Source organism: Varanus komodoensis, unplaced genomic scaffold, assembly GCF_004798865.1.
Source record: "Varanus komodoensis strain SLA01 unplaced genomic scaffold, ASM479886v1 scaffold102, whole genome shotgun sequence".
NCBI classification, from domain to species: domain Eukaryota; kingdom Metazoa; phylum Chordata; class Lepidosauria; order Squamata; family Varanidae; genus Varanus; species Varanus komodoensis.
In genome coordinates this window covers 332,902-351,739 of record NW_025335279.1, presented here as the reverse complement: position 1 = coordinate 351,739, position 18,838 = coordinate 332,902, and the positions used below count along the sequence as shown (strand labels likewise).

The 18,838-nt window shown below is 50.2% G+C and overlaps 2 protein-coding genes across 3 annotated transcripts in view; one reads left to right on the top strand and one right to left on the bottom strand.

The window, feature by feature from the left end:
• Window positions 1-18,838, bottom strand: part of LOC123017816 — a 213,904-nt gene that overhangs the window by 42,175 nt on the left and 152,891 nt on the right. Inside the window, exons 6-7 of the mRNA XM_044419407.1 lie at window positions 12,082-12,598; window positions 11,066-11,174 (exon numbers count right to left, since the gene is read on the bottom strand). Of these exons, the coding sequence (XP_044275342.1) occupies window positions 11,066-11,174; window positions 12,082-12,598 (626 nt within the window). The remainder of the gene's footprint in view (window positions 1-11,065; window positions 11,175-12,081; window positions 12,599-18,838) is intronic.
• Window positions 1,016-7,322, top strand: LOC123017788 (zinc finger protein 345-like). 2 transcript variants are annotated; one of them, XM_044419363.1, is made up of 3 exons: window positions 1,016-1,731; window positions 2,794-2,920; window positions 5,387-7,322. In XM_044419363.1, exons 1-3 carry the CDS (start codon window positions 1,030-1,032, stop codon window positions 6,814-6,816), a joined length of 2,259 nt encoding a protein of 752 aa, XP_044275298.1. In that variant the 5' UTR covers window positions 1,016-1,029; the 3' UTR covers window positions 6,817-7,322. The 2 variants fall into 2 exon arrangements, with proteins under 2 accessions (XP_044275298.1, XP_044275297.1); XM_044419362.1 differs by having other exon boundaries at window positions 5,384-7,322.

Genomic DNA, 18,838 nt, shown 5'->3' with positions numbered 1-18,838 from the left:
TTACGTACATTTGTGGGTTTCCTCTTGGCAGTTGGTTGGCTGCTCTGACCAGAATCCTGGACTGGGTACCCCCTGGGTCTGATCCTCCCATCTGTTGCTCTAACCTGTCTCAGAGTTGTTGAGACATTCATGTTGGCTGCTGTGCGATTCATGGGCAAAAGGTGGGATAAACAATGCAAAGAAATCAAGCTGGGATCAGCAGCGTTCTGGGCTCCTTCTTGAAAGGAGGCCTTTGCCGTTAGGATGTGGCATACCTTGTGCTCATAGTTTGGAACAGCTGTCACAAATTATGCAAACATTGCATTGTTTGAGGAACGGAGGAAGCTGTGTCCAGCCCTCAGGGCACCTGGCCCAGTGTTGCCAACACTGCTTGGCAGCAATGACCTTCCATTTGGTCCCACCTGAAGAAGCTGAGGTCGAAGCAGAAACCTTTCATATTCCAGGAGCTCTGTCAATGGGCCTCCTCCTTCAACGCCTTTTTTTTGTGGGGGGGAGGTGCCCAGATTGCCTCCTGCTGTACTTTGGAATCAGCCTGTTTTTATTAATCTTTGGGTTTGTTAAGGCTTTTCTTTGTGGGTCTTGTGGAAAGCTTTGTAGATCCACCTGTTTTTCTCTGGCCTTCCCAGAATACATAGTAGGCAAATTTTGATCCTCCAGAAGTTTGGGCCTATTGTTGGTACAGCCCATCCCCTTTGGCTATGCTGGTTAGAGCTGAAAACAGTTGTCAATTGCACCTGGATTCACCTGGAGACCCCCAAGTTGCTCATCCCCTTCCAGAGTACTGGTTATATTGGTAATTTCTGTCTTTATTGGATTTCAATAGGTAACCTCTATTTAAGGATTTTTAAAGAACATATACCTACTGATGTTCAATATATTCCCTTGGAATGCTTTTTCTTTTGTATGCCTTCTGAGAGGGTTCCAGTCTTAAAGGTGGGTTAACATATTTTAAATTTAAGACATGACAAATATATAAATGATTAAAGCTGGGCTTCTTGTCTACCCTAGGAGGTGCTTCCAGGAATAAAAATGGCAGAGCAGGACTCACCAGGACACAAGCCATGGGAGAAATGGGAGATGAGGGGAAGAGCCCCCCGTGTCGTCCAGGTTGGGACCATCAGGGAGTTTCTGCCTGAGGCTACTTTGGCTCAGGTGAAGCAAGAACCACCCGAGGGGCTTCAGCAGTGCTGGGAAGCCCAGTGGCAAGAACTCCTGAAGACAATGCAGGATCCTCACTCGGGTTGGAAAAACCCGCCATTGCCTCAGGCTTGGCTCAAGGAGGAGACACTGGAAATCCAGGCCTCTGGTAAGGAAGCCACTGATGCCAGCCAGAGGCCTAGAGGAGAGTGTGTTGGCCAAACTTTGCTGGGCCTCAGCGGAGTAGCCCAACAAAGTCTCGACTCTGTGAAGGCGGAGGGAGAGATTCCAGAGGAGGTGGCCAGTTCAGAGACGCAGCGCCAGTGCTTCAGGCAGTTCTGCTACTGGGACGCCAAGGGACCCAGGGAAGTGTGCAAGCAGCTGCAGAAACTTTGCCGTAGCTGGCTGAAGCCAGAGAGATGCTCCAAGGAGCAGATGTTGGAACTGGTGACACTGGAGCAGTTCCTGGCTGTCCTTCCCCCAGAGATGCAAAGCTGGGTCCGAGACCGTGGGCCAGAAACCTGCGCCAAGGCGGTGGCCCAGGCAGAGAATTTCTTGACGCAGCTGCGAGAGCTGGAAGGAGCAGAAGAGAAGGTGGGAACATTGAGCCCTACATGTCCCCGGAGATCCAGTGCAAACGGTTGCGGCAGCTGCATCATATAAAACTAGGAAAGCAGAGCTCTGGGATTCGGTTGCTAAGGAGTGCTGGTGGTTATTCAGTGAGGAGCAGGGGGTGGGGAGGAAGCCAAGCACGGCCTGGTCCCCTCGCCTTCGTAAGGGCCTTAGAAAGGCTTGCCCGGGCCTTACACTGAGCTCCTACCAGCGTCAGGTGAAGGCCTGCTTAATCTCCCAAGCATTTTAGCCTTTCCATTTCTGTGGGTTTAAATCTGTTACCAAAATCTGAATCTTGGCACTGCTGCTAGGTTTTATCTTGACTTTTATCTTTATTTTATGCTGTTTTAATGTGTAGTTGATATTGCATTTTATGGTTTAGATCGTGGTGAACCACCCAAAGACTTTCAGTCTTTAGGCAGTGTAGAAATCTAATGACTAAATTAAGTACAGCCTGTCTGACTAAAGCTGTGGTCCTACATGAGTAATTAGACAGGAAAAAAGCCCTACAATTCCCCAAAAAGGCTGGGGAATTCTGGGACTTTGTAGGACTTTCTCCTATCTTCTTGATATTGCGCCCCCCCCCACCATGCCCTTAAGGAGATTCCAAACATTTGGGCAATGATGTGTATTGATATCCTCAAACCAGCTTTCCTCTCCACCAGCAAGCAGTTCTTTTGAAAACCTCATGGCTCTTAATGGCTCATTCAAGACCAAGCTTCCTAAAATAATCTGCTTTGCAAGAGTATTTTCCCCAGCAACAGTATAATTTTCCCCAGCAACAGTATAATGTTGCTGGAGAAAATTCTTTTCTTTCCAGCTACTGTGAGGATTGCAGCGAAGCTCAAAGCTGCTTTGGAGGGCAGAGAGCAGGCGACCTGATTGTCCGTTAGAACGGGGCAGATGGCATGTCAGACTTGTGAGATCTGCATGTTTGTTTCTAGCCCTGCCTTTTGAGATTGGGGCAATACAATACAGTTATTCTATTACTGCCAAGGAAAATGGCAATTTCTGAAAAGGAACTATTTTTCTTTTCTGTGCCAGTTGTTGGGGCCTTTGGAAGAGGTGCCTGTCAGTTCCCCCAAGCTGGAATGTGGTCATTCGGATGCTCTAAAGTTGCAGGACTTTGTGGGGACCAAACGACCGGTTGATGTGGCAGCCTGCTCCCTGGGTAAGCGATTAAGGAAATAGTATTACTCTGACCTTCGTTCAGCCAAAGACATCTTGATTTAGAGTTGAGGATAATCAGGAAAAGGCAAAACCACTTCAAAACATACAGCTTATTGAATACAATGATGGAATCTGGTTGCACATAATCAACGCAAAGTCAGGCAAAGAGAAGCTTGCACAGGTCCCATCAGGTCCAGGCTTCCCAAGATGATGGATGTCATTCTAGGACACTTGTTTGTATACCTGTGTGCTCCTCTACCCAAAGCACAAGCAGCAGATTAGATACTTCCTCCTGTTTCAGAGGCTGTCAGTAGGCCACAAGCTAACCCCTCTTCCTGGGAGACAAAGACAGGGCTGAAGCTGCTTTGCTAAAGCAAACAGTTTTGTTTCTCACAGCAAAAACAGCTCTTCCCTAAAGAATAGCACTGGAGAGACCTGTTGCAAAGCAATTATATTTGATGTTCTCCCTAACTAGGACATGCTGAGGCTATGGAGAAGAACCTGACATGGCTCCAAAACCTGTCCTGCACACTGAAAGTTCTCTCTGCTGCCTGTTGAACCTTAATAACCTTTGCACTGTGCTTTCAGTATCGGAACCGAACTCTTCGTGCATATGGGTGCTTGCCATTTGTAAGGCAAAGCAGGCCCTATTGTGAAGTGGCATGAGGCAGCCACCTCAGCAAGTGGAGCAGGAGGGATGGCTAGTTGCGCCATGTTCCTCACTTCCGCAAGGACTCACCTGCAGCAGGTGCTCTAGAGAGTCCCCCTGGCTCCTCTTCTGTCGTGGCCGTTGCTGCAGTGAAAGAGAGGCTGGTGGGGCCCTCCAGGGCACCTGCTGCAGGGCAGGCTCTCATGGAAGCCTCCCGCCCTCTGCTTCCCTTGCCATGTGCTTTTGCTTCTGCGTTGGCTTTGTTGAGAGCCATGTGGCCAGAAAAGGTGGCTCTGCAACTCTTGCAAGATCTGACAGCAGAGCTCTTGCAAGAGTCCACAAGAGCCAGTGCAGTAAAAGGGAAAGGGGACGGGGGACGGGGGCATGAGGCACTGGCAGCACGGGGGGGGGGGGGTTTGCAAATTGCAGTATTGCTCTTGAACCTCTAAAAAAAGTCGTGGTAAGAATCTTTTTTCCATGCATCAACAGGGCAATGTAGCTAGTAATGCAGGTCCTGAGGGAGCTCCTCTCTCCCCCGTTCTTTACAACAGGGGAACAGAGCCTCTTACAGACTACAGCAGAAAAGCTTTAGGGGTCCAGGTTCTAGTGGTGGCTGTGGCCACAGATGGAAGGGGAGGGCCCAAAAGGCAGGTATCTATTAGCATAAGGCTCTTCTTGTTGGTCACTCAGCCTTAGGAGAAGCATTTGCCTCATTTAGAACAGGAAGTAGAATTTCCCGGTGATACCCAGAAAGACCTCTTTCAAAAAGGGGAACCAAGCCAGCCAGCAGCCTCTTTGCTCACTGGTGCTATGAAGTGGGGCTCACACGGCCCTCCCCTTTGAAATGACAGTGTGTATTATTAATTTTATTTTATTTATTTAGAAAGCTTCTATGCCGCCCCATTTGCCGAAGCCTCGGGGCGGCTTACAACAATAAATAATAATATAAAACAATATAATATAATTGGAGATGTCCTGGCCATAAAAATAAAATAAATAAATATTAACAATTAAAATGGCATTTAAATAAAAAGGTCTTCGCCTGACGTCGGAAAAAAAATAATGACGGCGCCAGGCGGACTTCTCTGGGGAGCGCATTCCATAGATTGGGCACCACCACAGAGAAAGCCCTCCTCCGAGTACTTACCCTCCTAATATCCTTCACAGAGGGCTCCCGGAGAAGGTCACATACCTCAAAATGTGGCGTCCACTCCAGATGCATTTGGGAACCACCAGCTTTTTCAGCCTCTCCTAGGTTGTTGTTTGCGGACTCCTTACCTCCTGGTCACACACCTATAGATAGACTTTGCCACAGTCTTTCCTTATTGTAAGCTGTCCTGCGATTAGTGGTGGACGGGGTAGAAAAGTTTTAAACAAACAAACAAACCCTGCACCCTCAAACTATTGTAGACTATAACACCCAACACCCCCAGCAGTGGGGATGATGGAACCTGCAGTCCAACACAGCTAGAACATGCCATGTTGGAAAGGGCTGTTCTGCTTTGTCAGCATCCTTCAAAACGTGACACCGAAAACTAGATACTGTTCTGCTCTGTTGGAAGCTGCTTTGAGTTCTGTTTGTTGAAAAGAAAAGTATAATGTCATGTTTGAAAAGCAGACTTTGCTGCTTTGTGCAGCTTAGGAAAGCTCTATGTTTTGTTGCCCAAAACATCCAGGCCTGACCACAGGTCACGCTGCCTAGGGCTGCTGTGAGCTGAAGTCGAACACCTTTGGAAGGTGCCGGATTGGGGGAGTCTGGGTGAACATTTTCCCAAGTTTTTCTTGTATGACTTGAGCTGCACTTTTCTGTTCCAGAAGCTGATGGGCAAGTGTGGAAGGAGGAGACCTCTCTGCCTGAGCAAGTGGATAACAGTGGTCCATCTCCAGGAAGAACCGAAGGCGCACCTCTCCATATTCTTGAGATAGACAAGGAGCCTGGAAGTCAACAGGGCTCAGGAAGACACCATGAAGACCATCCAGGGAAGGCAGCGAAACAGACCTCCCTTAGTATCAATGGCAACAAAAGTTTTCGTGAAAGTACTTGTCCAGGGGGAGTCTACAAGCATCCCACCAAAACAATGGTGCCTGACCATGGCGGAAACCACCACTGTAGCTCTGGCCTTCCCAAGCATCAAGCAGTGGAGTGCAAAGAAATGCCATATACGTGCATCTACTGTGACAAAACCTTCATCAGCACATCACAGCTGATAATGCACCTGAGAACCCGTATGGGCGAGCGACCATATGAACACTTGAATTGCCAGAAACGCTTCAGTCATCTTCTTGTTAGTCATGAGAGGACCCACACAGCAGAGGAGCACTATGACTGCTCTGAGTGTGGGAAGAGTTTCCGTGATAGTTCTTATCTCAGGAAGCACCAAAGGATCCACATGGGCAAGAAACCATACAGTTGCACACAGTGTGGGAAATCTTTCTCTCAGCGTTCTGTGCTTTCAAGACATAAGAGAACGCACAGAGAACAGAAGGTATACACCTGCTCGGACTGTGGTAAAGGCTTCTGTGATAAAAATTCCCTCAGTACACATCAGAGAGCCCATACAGGAGAGAAACCCTTTGAATGCTCAGAGTGTGGGAAACGGTTTGGATATGCCTCAAGCCTTGCAAGGCACAAAAAGCTGCACACCGGAGAGAAGCCGTTCCAGTGCTTGGAGTGTGGCAAACACTTGTGTGATAAAAAATCCCTTATCATGCACAAAAGAACCCACACGGGAGAGAAGCCATACACATGCTCAGCATGTGGCAAGAACTTCCACTGGAAAGGATCCCTCCTTATTCATGAGAAAACCCACACGGGAGAGAGACCCCATCAGTGTTCAGACTGTGGCAAAAGATTCTGTGATAAGCGGTCCCTTATTACACACCGCAGAGCCCACACTGGAGAGAAACCCTATGAGTGCTCCAAGTGCGGGAAACGCTTTGGTTACGCCCCTAACCTCGTCCGACATAAGAAGCTACACACAGGAGAGAAGCCCTATCAGTGCTTGCAGTGTGGCAAATGGTTCTGTCAACCCTCAGACCTCCTAAGACATGAGACCATTCACAGGCAGGAGAAGCCGCATAAATGCACAGACTGTGACAAAAGCTTCAGCCAGAAAGCCTCCCTCATTGGACACAGGAGAACGCACACAGGAGAGAAGCCATACAAATGCACTGCCTGTGAAAAGAGGTTTTGCAGCTTTTCTGGTTTCCGTAAACATCAGAAAATCCACAGTGGGGGAAAAACATAAAGGATCTTTAGCCTAGAGCAAAAGTTATGACATGAGAGCTTAGGGAGGTGGGAAGAAGTTTCTTTGGTTTGAAAATCTCTCAGACTTTCAGATATCCTTAAAATATAAGAGTCATAATTTCTTGCTTGGGAGCACATTTTTTAACATTTCTCCCAGCGTGCCACACATCAGAGACTCTGCTTCAGTGGCTAAAGATGCTCACAGCTTGCTTTTGTCTTAGATGGGCTAGAACAGGAGTGGGTAGTTCTATTCTCCCTCACAGCATTTCACAGGCATGTTCTTTTAAATGATATTAGTCACCGCCTGAGCGGATGGATATCCTCACTAAAAGCTCTGACCTGCAGCATTTTTTTATTTTTATTTTTATTTTGGTCTGTCTAGAAACATGCAGGGAGAAACAAGATAGCAATGCAGGAGTGTAACCTATATGCAAACATAGATTCTGTAGTGTTTTTCTTACTGTTCCCATAAACAGAAAGTCCACACTGGAATAAAACATTTTAAGCATATTTAGAATGTAGGGATGATTGTAGCATGCAAACATGGGCACTATGGAAGGGTCCTTGAGTCAGAGCCAGCGGTACAACAGTGTGATTTTATACTCTGGACTTTGTGGCCTTACGGAGGCAGTCAGGGAAACTTTAGAAGGCCAAGCATATTTTTCAGGTATGAAGCATTTCTCCACATCCTGACCACTCTTTCACACTGTACAATTGCTATTCCTGACACATTAGAGCAATAAACCAAGAGTTTAAAAAAACACTGTGGCCACATGTAGTTTCATATTTTAAGCTGACTTAAATCCATCATCATGACTACAGGAATAAAATTGAGTTTTCTTCCAACCCTAAGGCTGGATCTGGTTCATGAGTTATCAGTTAGCCACCCTGGACTAGAAAAGCCAAATGAAACCAGGAACTAGTTAACCTTCAGTTCGATGATGAAATAAATCCAAAGGAGCCTTCTCAGTAAGCCCACAAAGTTTACAAATCTGCAGGACTTTTAAATAGCCTGCTGAGGGATTAGTAGCTTGCATTTTCATACTGAATGTCAAGAAGGGGAAACTTCCTCATTTGTGGCCAGCATGGAAATGGAGGCCAACAGCCTTTTAGTAGGCTAGTAAAAGCTCTCCATCAAGTACACCAGTAGAGGAAGGACAGTGAGTTCCACCTCTTTCTACCTGCCTGCCTGGTCTCCTTGCTGACCATAGAAAAAAGGGTTTTCATTCCTCTCTCACAAGCATAGAAACCAAGTAGAGCAATGGAAAAGTAACAGAAAGGCATATCCCTCCTCTACCAGCTTGCCTGCAAAGAAAACTGGGAGGCTGATAGTTGTAGGAGTTCTGATCCACAAGCGTGGTGGTAGTAGGGATCTGAATTTGCTTCAGATAGGTTGGGCACCTAGAAGTTTAAACTGTTTTTAATATTGCCATTTCATATGCATTTATTTTAGCTTCTGTTACTTGCCCCAGAGCTGCAAGGAATGAGATTGGTTAGAAATATGCATGTAGAACTCTTCCTTCCCTGAAACCCTTTCCCCCATGTTGCTGCTCTTTGTTGTAATCACATTCCACCTCTTTTTTGTCCCCTGTAGAGCCCCCTTACCTCCATCTCTTTACGTTAAGTTTACATTTCTTCTGCTTCCTCATTTTCCATCCTCCATCTTGAAAAGAGGGCCAAGCCAGCATGCCCTGTTTTGAAGCCTGAAGTGCTCATAAGCACGAGAGAAGCTTGGGACTTACTAACAATGTTTATTTGAAATGAAGCAGCCATATCAGTTATGGCAGGGGGTAAGATTACTTAGGGAAAAGAAGGGAGAAAGGGTAACATGCAATAAACAGCCATGCTTGGAAACAGCAAGTGCAAGATAAACTAACAGAACCACCTAGAACCTGCCTATGCACACCAAAGCATGGGTCTGCAGTAGGACGGGGGCGAGGAGAAACAGACAAATGAAGGCAAGGGAGGGTAGTGATGCCCGTGCTTTACTCCTCCTGCAAGGCCGTCTGAGCTCCATGGCCGCGATCCATGGCGCGAATGGTGCCTAGGGACGGAATTCAGCACCACGGATAGCTCCCACAGGGCTCAGACAAAGCGCTGCCGTGGTCGGAGCCCTTTCAGCTCGGCGGCACCAGCCTCCCCTGCCAAGCAACGAGCAGAAGCAAGCGCAGCGGACGAAAACACTTGCGACGAGCTGGGAAAGGCGGGCGGGGAGAGGAGGAAAGAGCTGCGGCGGCGTCGGGACGACAGCGCAGCCCGGCCGAGAGGCAGCGGCCGAGGGCGCATCCCCTCTCCCTCTGCCGAGCAGGCGGCGGGGCGGGGCGGCGCGAGGGCCTCCACCGAAAGCGGGACGAGGCCTGCGGGGGCAGCCGCGGCGCGGCCCCCTCCGGCCGCTGCGCCCTGGCACTCCTCGGGCGACACCGCGCCGGCAGCGCTGCAGGGCCCGCGGGCGGCCCCGCCGGAGGACGGGCAGAGGCTCCCGCAGGGGCAAGAGGCCCCGTCAGCACCTCAGGGGGACATGACAAGGACAAATATTCTGCACATGCTCAGGGGCACGGGGACTCACCCGCCCGCGCGGCGGCCTTTCTTCGGCACTCACCTGTCTGGAACTATAGAGACGCGGGCTGCGGGCAGGGACGGAGCGGCGCACGCTCGGACGGCCTCTTAAAGGGGCCGCGGCAGCCGCCACCCCACGCGCCCCTGGCCTGCTCTCAAGGCGGGATGGCGCTACGAAGCTGACTGGCGAGAGAGCCAGAGCGGATGGATGGAAAGGGCTCTCTCTCACACACCCGTGCAGAATCCCCCTGCGTGGAGGGGAGGCCGGGGCATGCGAGGCGGACGTAACTCCCCTTTGCGGCTGGGTTGGGAGGAGGAAGCCGGGCTGCCACGATCCACGGAGTCCACTGGAGGCAGTTTCCGCCCACGCGCTGATTTTCACTGCGCTGGGAAGCATCTGCCTGGTAAAATGCACCCATTTTTGGCTAACAGTCCCATTGTGACGCTGGTCGCTCTGGCCCAGTGGCATATCGTGAATGCTGCATCCAGTGTGCCCCTACCATACCGAGATTGCCTTAAACAAAACTTGCAAAAATATATATAATGACTACTATGAAATGCAAACTAGATAATAGGGGAACAGAAGCCACAGGGGTGGCTTAGCTCCGAAGTGGAGAAACTGAAGCACAAATTAATAGGTACAACTTACACAGGTATGATCAGGCAATCATCGGCACATAACTGGACCAGTGAAAAACCCTCTTTTCTAGAAATCAGCAATTTTGTGCATCCTTGCAATGTCGCTGGCACTGACCAGGCAGCAGTCCAGAGAAAGCTAGTTGGCACTTGACAGGTAACAGCAGCTCAAGGGGCAATTCACACCAGTCCAGCCCATCCTCCTCCTCTTCTCTGGAATAGCACCCAGTCCTTCCCCCTCCTTTGGAGCATAGTCTTTAGTATGCAAGTGAGAAAGATCACACCATTCCAACTTTTTACTTCTATAACCTACTGGAAAGTGTTAACTATATTACATGTAACCCTCTAATGATCAATGTATAAAAGGGCCAAGGACTCCTGAGGGGGTTTATCTGGAACAATTAGTTGATATTCTCAAGAATAAATTCTTTAAAAGAAAACCTTCCCCTGTTGCGTATTTTGGGCATACACACACCAGGGCAGGGACCTTTTGGTCAACAATTTGGCAGGGCAAGGAGAAATGCAGAGAACACAATCTGTTACCATCATCTTCTTGAATTCTCTTGTTGCATTGCAGGCATGCCGTTGGAAGAAAGATACCCATCGTCTGTGGAAGGTGTGGGGAAGGCTTAGTTGACTCTGGTCCCACTAGAAGGGCTTGGCATGGCGCAGCAGTGTTTCTGGGGAGGCTGCAGGTGACTCCAGCTATTGGGATGGTTATTCACCAGGTGAGACAGTGCCAGATATATAGTATTTCCAGGCTGATGCACAGAAGTGGTGTGTCCTGCTGGGGCGTTTCTTGAGCGGGCATGTGTGGGTATCTGCTTGGGAAAGTTTCGTGACTGGCAGATGGGAGTGTGTTTGTCCCACAGCAGTGGCAGGGGAGGGGACAGCAGGGACAAGACAGGAGAGGTGTTGAAGGTGGAGACGGGCCTTTCAGAGTGAGGGCCCTCTTGGCACTGCCTGTGTGCAGCCTGGGGGCTCCTCTTGCATGGAGCAACTTTCCCGAGAAGAGCAGAGCAAGTGCAGAGCACCTGCCAAGCACCACTGGAGCAAACCGCAGTGACCGGGCAGGAGCACCAAGCACAGCTGTCTCCAAGGTTGCTGCTGCCGGAGGTGGCGATGCCCGCGGGGCTGCCACCGAGATTCCACCGCTGCAAGTGGGCACTGGGAAGAGAGCACACAGGCAGAGCAGTGAGACAGGGTGGAGTGGCCAATCGTAGCGTGGCTGCAGAGGACTCAGCTGGTGCCAGGCTGACTGGATAACAGACGCTACCACGACAGTCTGAGGTAGCTGCAGCCACTCTTGCTGTGAAACTTGCTAATGGAAACGTGGAGACTCGTTCCGATGCACAAGCAAGCCATAGTGAAATGTAGCAACCATACAACAGACCATTGTTTCTCTCCATGTTTTCACAGAGACCATCCTTACCACGAGTCACCACTCTTGCTGGGTTTGCTTGCCATTATACGTGAATCCATCCAAGGAGTTCCTCTGTTTTGGCTCGGCTGAACTCTCTATGTGGCTTTTGTCTTCTCTCTAATGACAGGCTCCCTGTCAAGAACATAAGAAAAGCCCTGCGGGATCAGACCAAGGTCCATCTAGTACAGCAATCTGTTCACATCCCGGCCAACCAACCGCCCATGGGAAACCCACAAGCAGGACAGGGTGCAAGAGCACCCTCCCACCCATGTTCCCCAACATCCAGGTCATTTGGTTGTTCATTCATTTATTATGTTCATATACCACCCAACTGGCAAATGCCCTCAAGGTGGTTTACAGAGAAACGAAACAGAAAAACAACAATAAAATAGCCAAACAGACAAAATAAAAATACAACAATAAAAATATCAGCATAATACAGTGAATTCTCTGATGTGTGGTCAAGGTAGCCTGGGAACTGAGGCTCCTCCCACATTCACTGAAGATGTACAGAGCATGTCCTAAGTGGGTTCGCATGTGTCTTGCAACCTGCAGATGGAAACAGATCTCTTGCCACAGCCCGTCCTCATTGGTACATATTCTGGGTTGGTAAGTGGCTGGAGCATTTCCCATTCTCATTTGCAGAGGTACGATTTCTCTCCCTTGTGAGTTCTCTGGTGTTTACTGAGATTGGAGCTGTAGCGGAAACGTCTCCCACATTCGGAGCAGCTGTAGGGCTTCTCCCCTGTATGAATTCGCAAATGTTTATTGAGATCCGAATTCTGCTGGAACTGCTTCCCGCAGCTGGGACAGCCATAGCCTCTGGTTGCCTCTCCGGTGTGGACTCTCTTGTGAGCGATGAGGCCCCGATGCTGGCTGAAACTTTCCCCGCACTTGGAGCACACATAGGGCATCTCCCCCGTGTGGGTCCTTTGGTGGATGAGGAGGTGTGAGCGCTGGGCGAAGCACTTCCCACACTCCTGGCATCGATGGGGCCTCTCTCCTGAGTGAATTCTCTGGTGTTTCAGAAGGTTTGAGCTCTGCCGGAAGCATTTCCCACACTGGGGACAGGGGTAGGGCTTCTCTCCTGTGTGGATTCTCCGGTGGATGGTGAGGCTTGAACGCTGAGTGAAGCGCTTCCCACAATCGGTGCACTGGTGGGGACTCTGTGCCGCGTGGCCCTTCTGGCGTGAGACAAAGGTGGGGGTCCGACGGGCCTTTTTCCCGCCGTCGGTACTTTGCAGGCTCCCGTCTCCTTGTTGGGTTCTTAGTGGGCTGCATGACCTGTTCCCTGCCCCACGGCTAGCTCTCTTTTCCACAGAAGCACCAGCAGCCCTGCAGTGGCCTGAAACAGAAGACAGATCTCAGTTTCCAGAAAGTCAGGAATGTGACAGAAAAATCTACCGGCAAGTGGTCCTCTGTTCTGCAGCTCCTCGTCTTCCAGTCTTCAGTCTCTGTCAGGACTTCCCAGACTCTACACCACAAAAGATCTCCGGGAAAAAAATAAGTTAAAGCGCAGGTCCCATTCTTTCTGGGTCAGTGGAATTTGGAATTCTGAGAGTGCCGTGACCATCACCAAAAAGAGCTGCCACAGCAGGGGTGTCTTCCCATTCATGAAAGGGCTACAATAAGGAGAATGTCTAGTCACAAAGCCCCATTCCCTGTGGGGCAAACTTGTGAGCTTCTCCAAAGCGGAGGCAGGAAATTGGGCTGCAGAACACCAGAAGCACTCTCTGGAGTCAAACTAATGAGGTCAATGGAATGCATGTTGCTTCCTGCATCAGCAGGGGGTTGGACTCGATGGCTTTCACGGCCCCTTCCATCTCTACTATTCTATGATTCACAGCAGGCCAGTTTTTTTAAAAAAGGAGTAATTAAAAAAACTTTAAATAAAACAATAATCAGGAAAGGGAGGAGCTTGGTGGGCATTAAGGGAGCCCAAGGCACTCACCCACAAAGAGGCTGCCCGCAGTATCTCTGCGTGATGCCCTGGTATGGGATTAGAGCCTTCCAATCAGCCTGTCCTTAAGTCTGTTGCACCTCTGCCTTGGGTGTGATGGGACTGGCTGGTCCTCTCTTCTGTGATTATTCAGAGGAGACTGGAGCCAAGCAACATGGGAGGGCTGAGGGCAAATTAGGAGCCTGACCATTTCCTACTCACACACAGATCATGGTCTGTGGGTCACCCTCCTCGACATGGCAAATGTATTTATTTCTATACAGCCCAGTAGCTAAAGCTCTCTGGGTGGTACACCCCAATTAATAAAAAAAACCAAAAGATGCAATAAACATACAAATGCAATAAAACGCAGTCTAAATTCCAACATGCGAATTTAAAACAGCTAAAGATGCCAATATACAAAAATGTAAAACAGTTTGACATGTAAAACATTTCCATTAAAAACCAGACCTAATAACCTTACAATGCTATTGTGGGCTGCATCAACAGAAGCATCACTTCCAAAACACATGAAATACTAGTTCTCTTCTACTCAGCACTAGTCAGACCTCACCTGGACTTCTGTGTCCATTTCTGGGCACCTGAGTTTTAAAAAGATGCAGAAAAGCTAGAAAGGATACAGAGGATGACAACAAGGACAATTCAGGAACGGGAGGCAAAACCCTGTGAGGAAAGACTGAGAGAACTGGGCATGTTCAGTCTCAGGAAGAGAAGACAGAGGGGAGATATGATAGCACTCTAGAAGTACCTGGAATACTGTCACAAAGAGGAAGGACAAGATCTCTTCTTGTCTGTTCCAGAGTGGAGGACATGGAATAAGGGGCTTAAGTTTTAAAAAAGCAGTTTTAGACTAGACATCAGGAGGAGCTTCCTGACTGTCAGAGCAGTACGCCAACAGCAGAACCTATTACCTGGGGAAGCTGTGGGCTCTCCCTGACTGGAGACATTCAAAAAGTGTCTGGACAGTCATCTAAATGGGATGACTGTCTCTTCCCCAGCAGCCCGCTGGCCAGGTAAGAAGAGGGAGAGAGTGACAAAGTGGTGGAAGAAAGAGAAAAGGGGCAGCTCACCAGTCTTTGACCCCGGCCCTAATCACCACTGCCTTGGGCCCTGCTGGTGGCCAATGAGGGAGAGAAGCCCTTGGCTGAGAAAGGCCTGCCCGCCTCTGGCCTAGGGCTGCTGGGTGCATTTGAAGCCAGGTATGATCCTGCAATTTGGGCTCTCTTTCTTACCCACAATGCAACACGACCATTGGATGGCTTCTAGATCTAGGGAGGTGCTGCTATCACTCTGCATGACTCTGGTGTGCCCACATGCGTCCAGTTCCATGCTCCACATTATAGGAGGGACACAGTTAGGTTAGACTCAGTTCAGCGCAGGGTCACAAGGATGGTAGCCAGGATGGGAGGGATGACATGAGGAGAGATTGGGGGAACTGGTCTTTTCCGCCTGGAGAAGAGGAGACTCCAAGGGGATCTCTTAGCGACATATAGTATGTGAGGGGATGTCAAGTGCAGGAGGGCCGTGACCTCTTCTCCCCTGCAGTGGGGGGCAGGATGTGTTCCAAGGGGCAAAGCTCAAGGAACCAGGCTTAATGTTGGAGATCGGGAAGTACTTCCTGGCAGTTAGAACCCCTAGAAAATGGAATGGGCTCCCATGGGAGGCGCTGGAGGCCCCATCAGGGGGGTGTTGGAAAGATTGGACAACCACATGTTGGGGATGACATGAGCGGAGCCGGCTGGAGCTGGGGGTCCGTCTACATGGCCCGGGAGAGCCCTTCTGACTCGCTTTGCTTTTGTTTCGACAAGCTCTCTAATCCCAGCATGGTCAAGCCTTACCTAGTGGGCTCACTTCTCTGCCACCCTCCAGTTTGGCTGGCTTCTGTCCCACATCGGCTGAAACGCGTCGTGCCTTGGAGGGACCGACTGCTCCATCTTCAAAGAAACTTGGCCCCTGGAACCATCAGCAAGGACAGCATGAGCTCCACAGTTAGGCAAGGGGGGGGGGGCGTGGACAGAACTTCCCAAACTGTGCTGACACTCCCCCCCCCTTCAGAGCCAAAACACTCAGCACGCCTCTCTCTGTCCAGAACCGCTTGCTTCCTGCAGCGACGGGCAGCCTGTGGGATGGCCTGGACCACCAACCCAGCCCATCTGTCCTCAGCCAAGGCTGTTCCTTGAAGCCCATCGCCTGGAGGCCACCAGGGTCTTGGGCAGGAGGCGAGGCGAATGCCCCATGTCATCTCCAGGGATTCCCCTGCACATCATTCCCTCTCCTAACCAGGAGGGCAAGCAGTTCCCAAGGGAATGTGCCCCATTGTCCTTTAAAACCACAGATCAGGTATCAGGACATTCTGCACCCAACCGCTTCCCCTGTTCCCATGTCGCTTTTTCCAACACCTTTTACATGGCTGCAATGTCCTTCTGTGCACTTTTCTCAAATGTGTGCACTGCACGTGTACTTCTGCTCCCTACACAGTTCTGTGTATTTTTGTGCACATTTCCCCTGAAGCGAGCAACAAGGATAAACCTGCCCGAAGGCAGATGGCCGTGCGCAAGGGCGTTTCATCCTGCTACGTTCCTATGAAGACAATCCAGCAACGCGAAAAGCCTCACGCCGCTTCCACTCCTGCCTACACAAGTCCTCATTTTGAGCCCTGCAGGGTTGCCCGCGCTAGCCCTGCCTCCTCACCTGGCGTGGTCCCCGTCCTCTGGGCCCTCGTTGCTGCTTGAGCAGCAAACCCTCCACCAGGGCCACCGCCTGGGCACAGGTCTCCGGCTCGTCTTCCCTGATGCAGCTCTGTATCTCCTGGGGCAGGACGGTCAGGAACTGCTCCAGAATCACCAGCTCCAGGATCTCCTCCTTGGTGTGGCTCTCCGGTTTCAGCCAGTAGTGGCAGAGCTCCCGAAGCTGCCTGCAAACCTCGCGGGGCCCCTTGGCTTCCTCGAAGCGGAACATCCGGAAGCGCTGCCGCTGCATCTCCGGCCTCTCCAGAAGGGCCGCCTTGATCTTCCTGGAAGGGCCTTTGCTGCCTCTGGCACTCAGGTTGCCACGGGCCCACTTGGCTTCTCCGCGGAGGCCTAGCGGCGCCCCGGTCACTCCGCCTCCTCTGCTGGGGCGGTGGTGGTGGCGGTGGGCGCGGACTGCGGACCGCTGGAAGCGGTCAAGAGGAGGCTTGGCGGGCGAGCAGGAGGGCTCCGAAGGAGCGGCCTGCATCGCCTTCAGGAATTCCCTCCACTGCGCCTCCCAGTGCTCCGGCAAAACCTCCTCCGGTTCTTGCTTGATCTGCTGAGGGGCTGCCCATTTCAGAAACTCTCGGAGAGTCCCAGACTGGATGACATGAGGCGTTTTCTCTTTCTCCTCCGATCCTTCTCCGGACTCTGGCACAGCCTGTTCCTCGGATTTTGTTCCGGCACCTCCTGCCTCCTCCTGGGCTGAGGGACACTGAAGGCATGTGCCCACTGAAGTCCCTTCCATTGTAGTCATCTTTCTCGCTCTGGAGGAACCGGGCCTTGAAAGATCTCCAACTGCCTGGCAGCTCAGCACAGACTAGGTGTCCAGGTGTCCTCGTTCTCAGAGCAGAGTCCTGTATCTGAAGAGCTGCTAGAGGACTGTTTTCTAGATTGATGGTACCCTCTAATTAAAGGTCTGCCTTGTCTAACTCCAGCTTCAAGGTGAGGAATCCCGACAAGCGAGTGCAGCAGCCGCTTGAAAGTTGCCCATCCACAGTTAGCAGCTAATGAGCCGACCTGAATGGGCACCCAGTTCACCTGGTCACCTGTACTGTATTTTATTTAAATTATAACAATTTCTTTTAAATTGGCATCTATACAGATAAATTAGCACAAGCCAATTCTATGCGAGCTGATGCCCTCTTTTGTGATGATTCATGTCCTCTTTTTTCATTATTTTGGCAATTCACAAATGGCCACCTTAACCCTAGGCCTGTATTTTTGGTTCCTGGAGTTTAGTCGATAGAATGCAACTGGTCCCACAGAAATTACGTGATGCTTCCAGACAATGAGAGGGAATATTCAGGAGCTGAGGATGTGCTCAAAACAGAAGCAGCTCAGCTATCAAAATCCTCCCTGAAGGCAACCAGAACTGGCCAGATCTTCTGCTCAAATGGAGCTTCCGATGCAATGTGGCAAAGACTTCTTATGGTTTTAGCCAAGTGGCTCTCAGCCTAATCCCTGTAGAAACAGGATGCAAAGAGAGAAGGAAGAAAGCAGCAGTTTGTCCACATATTCCTCACAAGTTTCCCACAAAATTACTAATATTTATTTGGACACTTGACTCCAGGGCTAATGGTCTTATGAGGGCACTCCCCCACCCCTTTAGATGTTCCATGCATTATGGATTTCCCCAGCCACATACCTTCCAGATTTCTTGGACTTCAACTCCCATCAGACCTAGCCAGCATGGCCAGTGGGCAGGCATGCTGGGAGTTCTAGTCCAAAACATCTGGAAGGCTGGTGTTTTAGGACATGCACTTCATACGGTCTTATGGGGAGCCCCTCTGGAAGGTGCTGTATATTACTTCCAAATGTGACCTGCAAGCCCTGCTGCATTTGGAGGCCCCTCCTGCTGGGGACCCCAGGAAGCTGCCCTGAAGTCCTGCCCTGAGGGTACCACCACACTTGTATCTCATCTATCTGTTCAGAAGCAGGTTCTTCAAGAATAAAACACTGCACTCAAAATCACACAAAATAATTTAAATCATACTAAAGAGCAACAGTTAAAAACAAGATCTGTCTCAGAGCAGTGGCCCAGGCCTGCCTGACCCAAGAAAAATACCTAACTGTTTAGAGAGGATGATGCTCGTTGCAATTCTTGAGGTATAGCAACCATCCCGTTTTGGGATGCACAAGCATCCAAAATGCTCATCCAAGCATCCCGTGTGTTAATGTTAGTACTGAGGTCTCACACCCCATCCATAGCCTTGACTTGCAGAAGTCTTCCCCATTCTGGGGTCATCGGATGCACAGGATTACAAATATCATAACTTTCCCAGCAGGAGAGCATGAAAATTATAGGGTAGCACATCTGCAGGGGATCAAGCCAGGGAAATCTGTCTTATGGCAGGGTGTAAGTAGCCTTCTGGGATAATGGGAGTTGTAATCCTGCAGATACAGAGGAAGGCTGCCTTGCCTTCTGCACTCCATATCTTCTGAATGTGGTGGGAAATCAGACCGGAATAAACCACCTTTCCTTCCCCCTTTGCCAATAGCACAATTCCCTCCTTCTTCACTGTGACACTCCTCCTTCAAAGGCTAATGACAATAATAATACTGGCGATCCGTTATACCTCTCCCCTGAGGTGCTCCTGGGACTCACCCACTGTTTTGTCTCTAAGAAGCAACCTCCCATCTCTTCTCCATCCCCGTCTGCGGCAGCTCTTTGGCTGGGAAGGGAGTTCAAAAGCCAAATTTCCCAGAGCGGAAACGG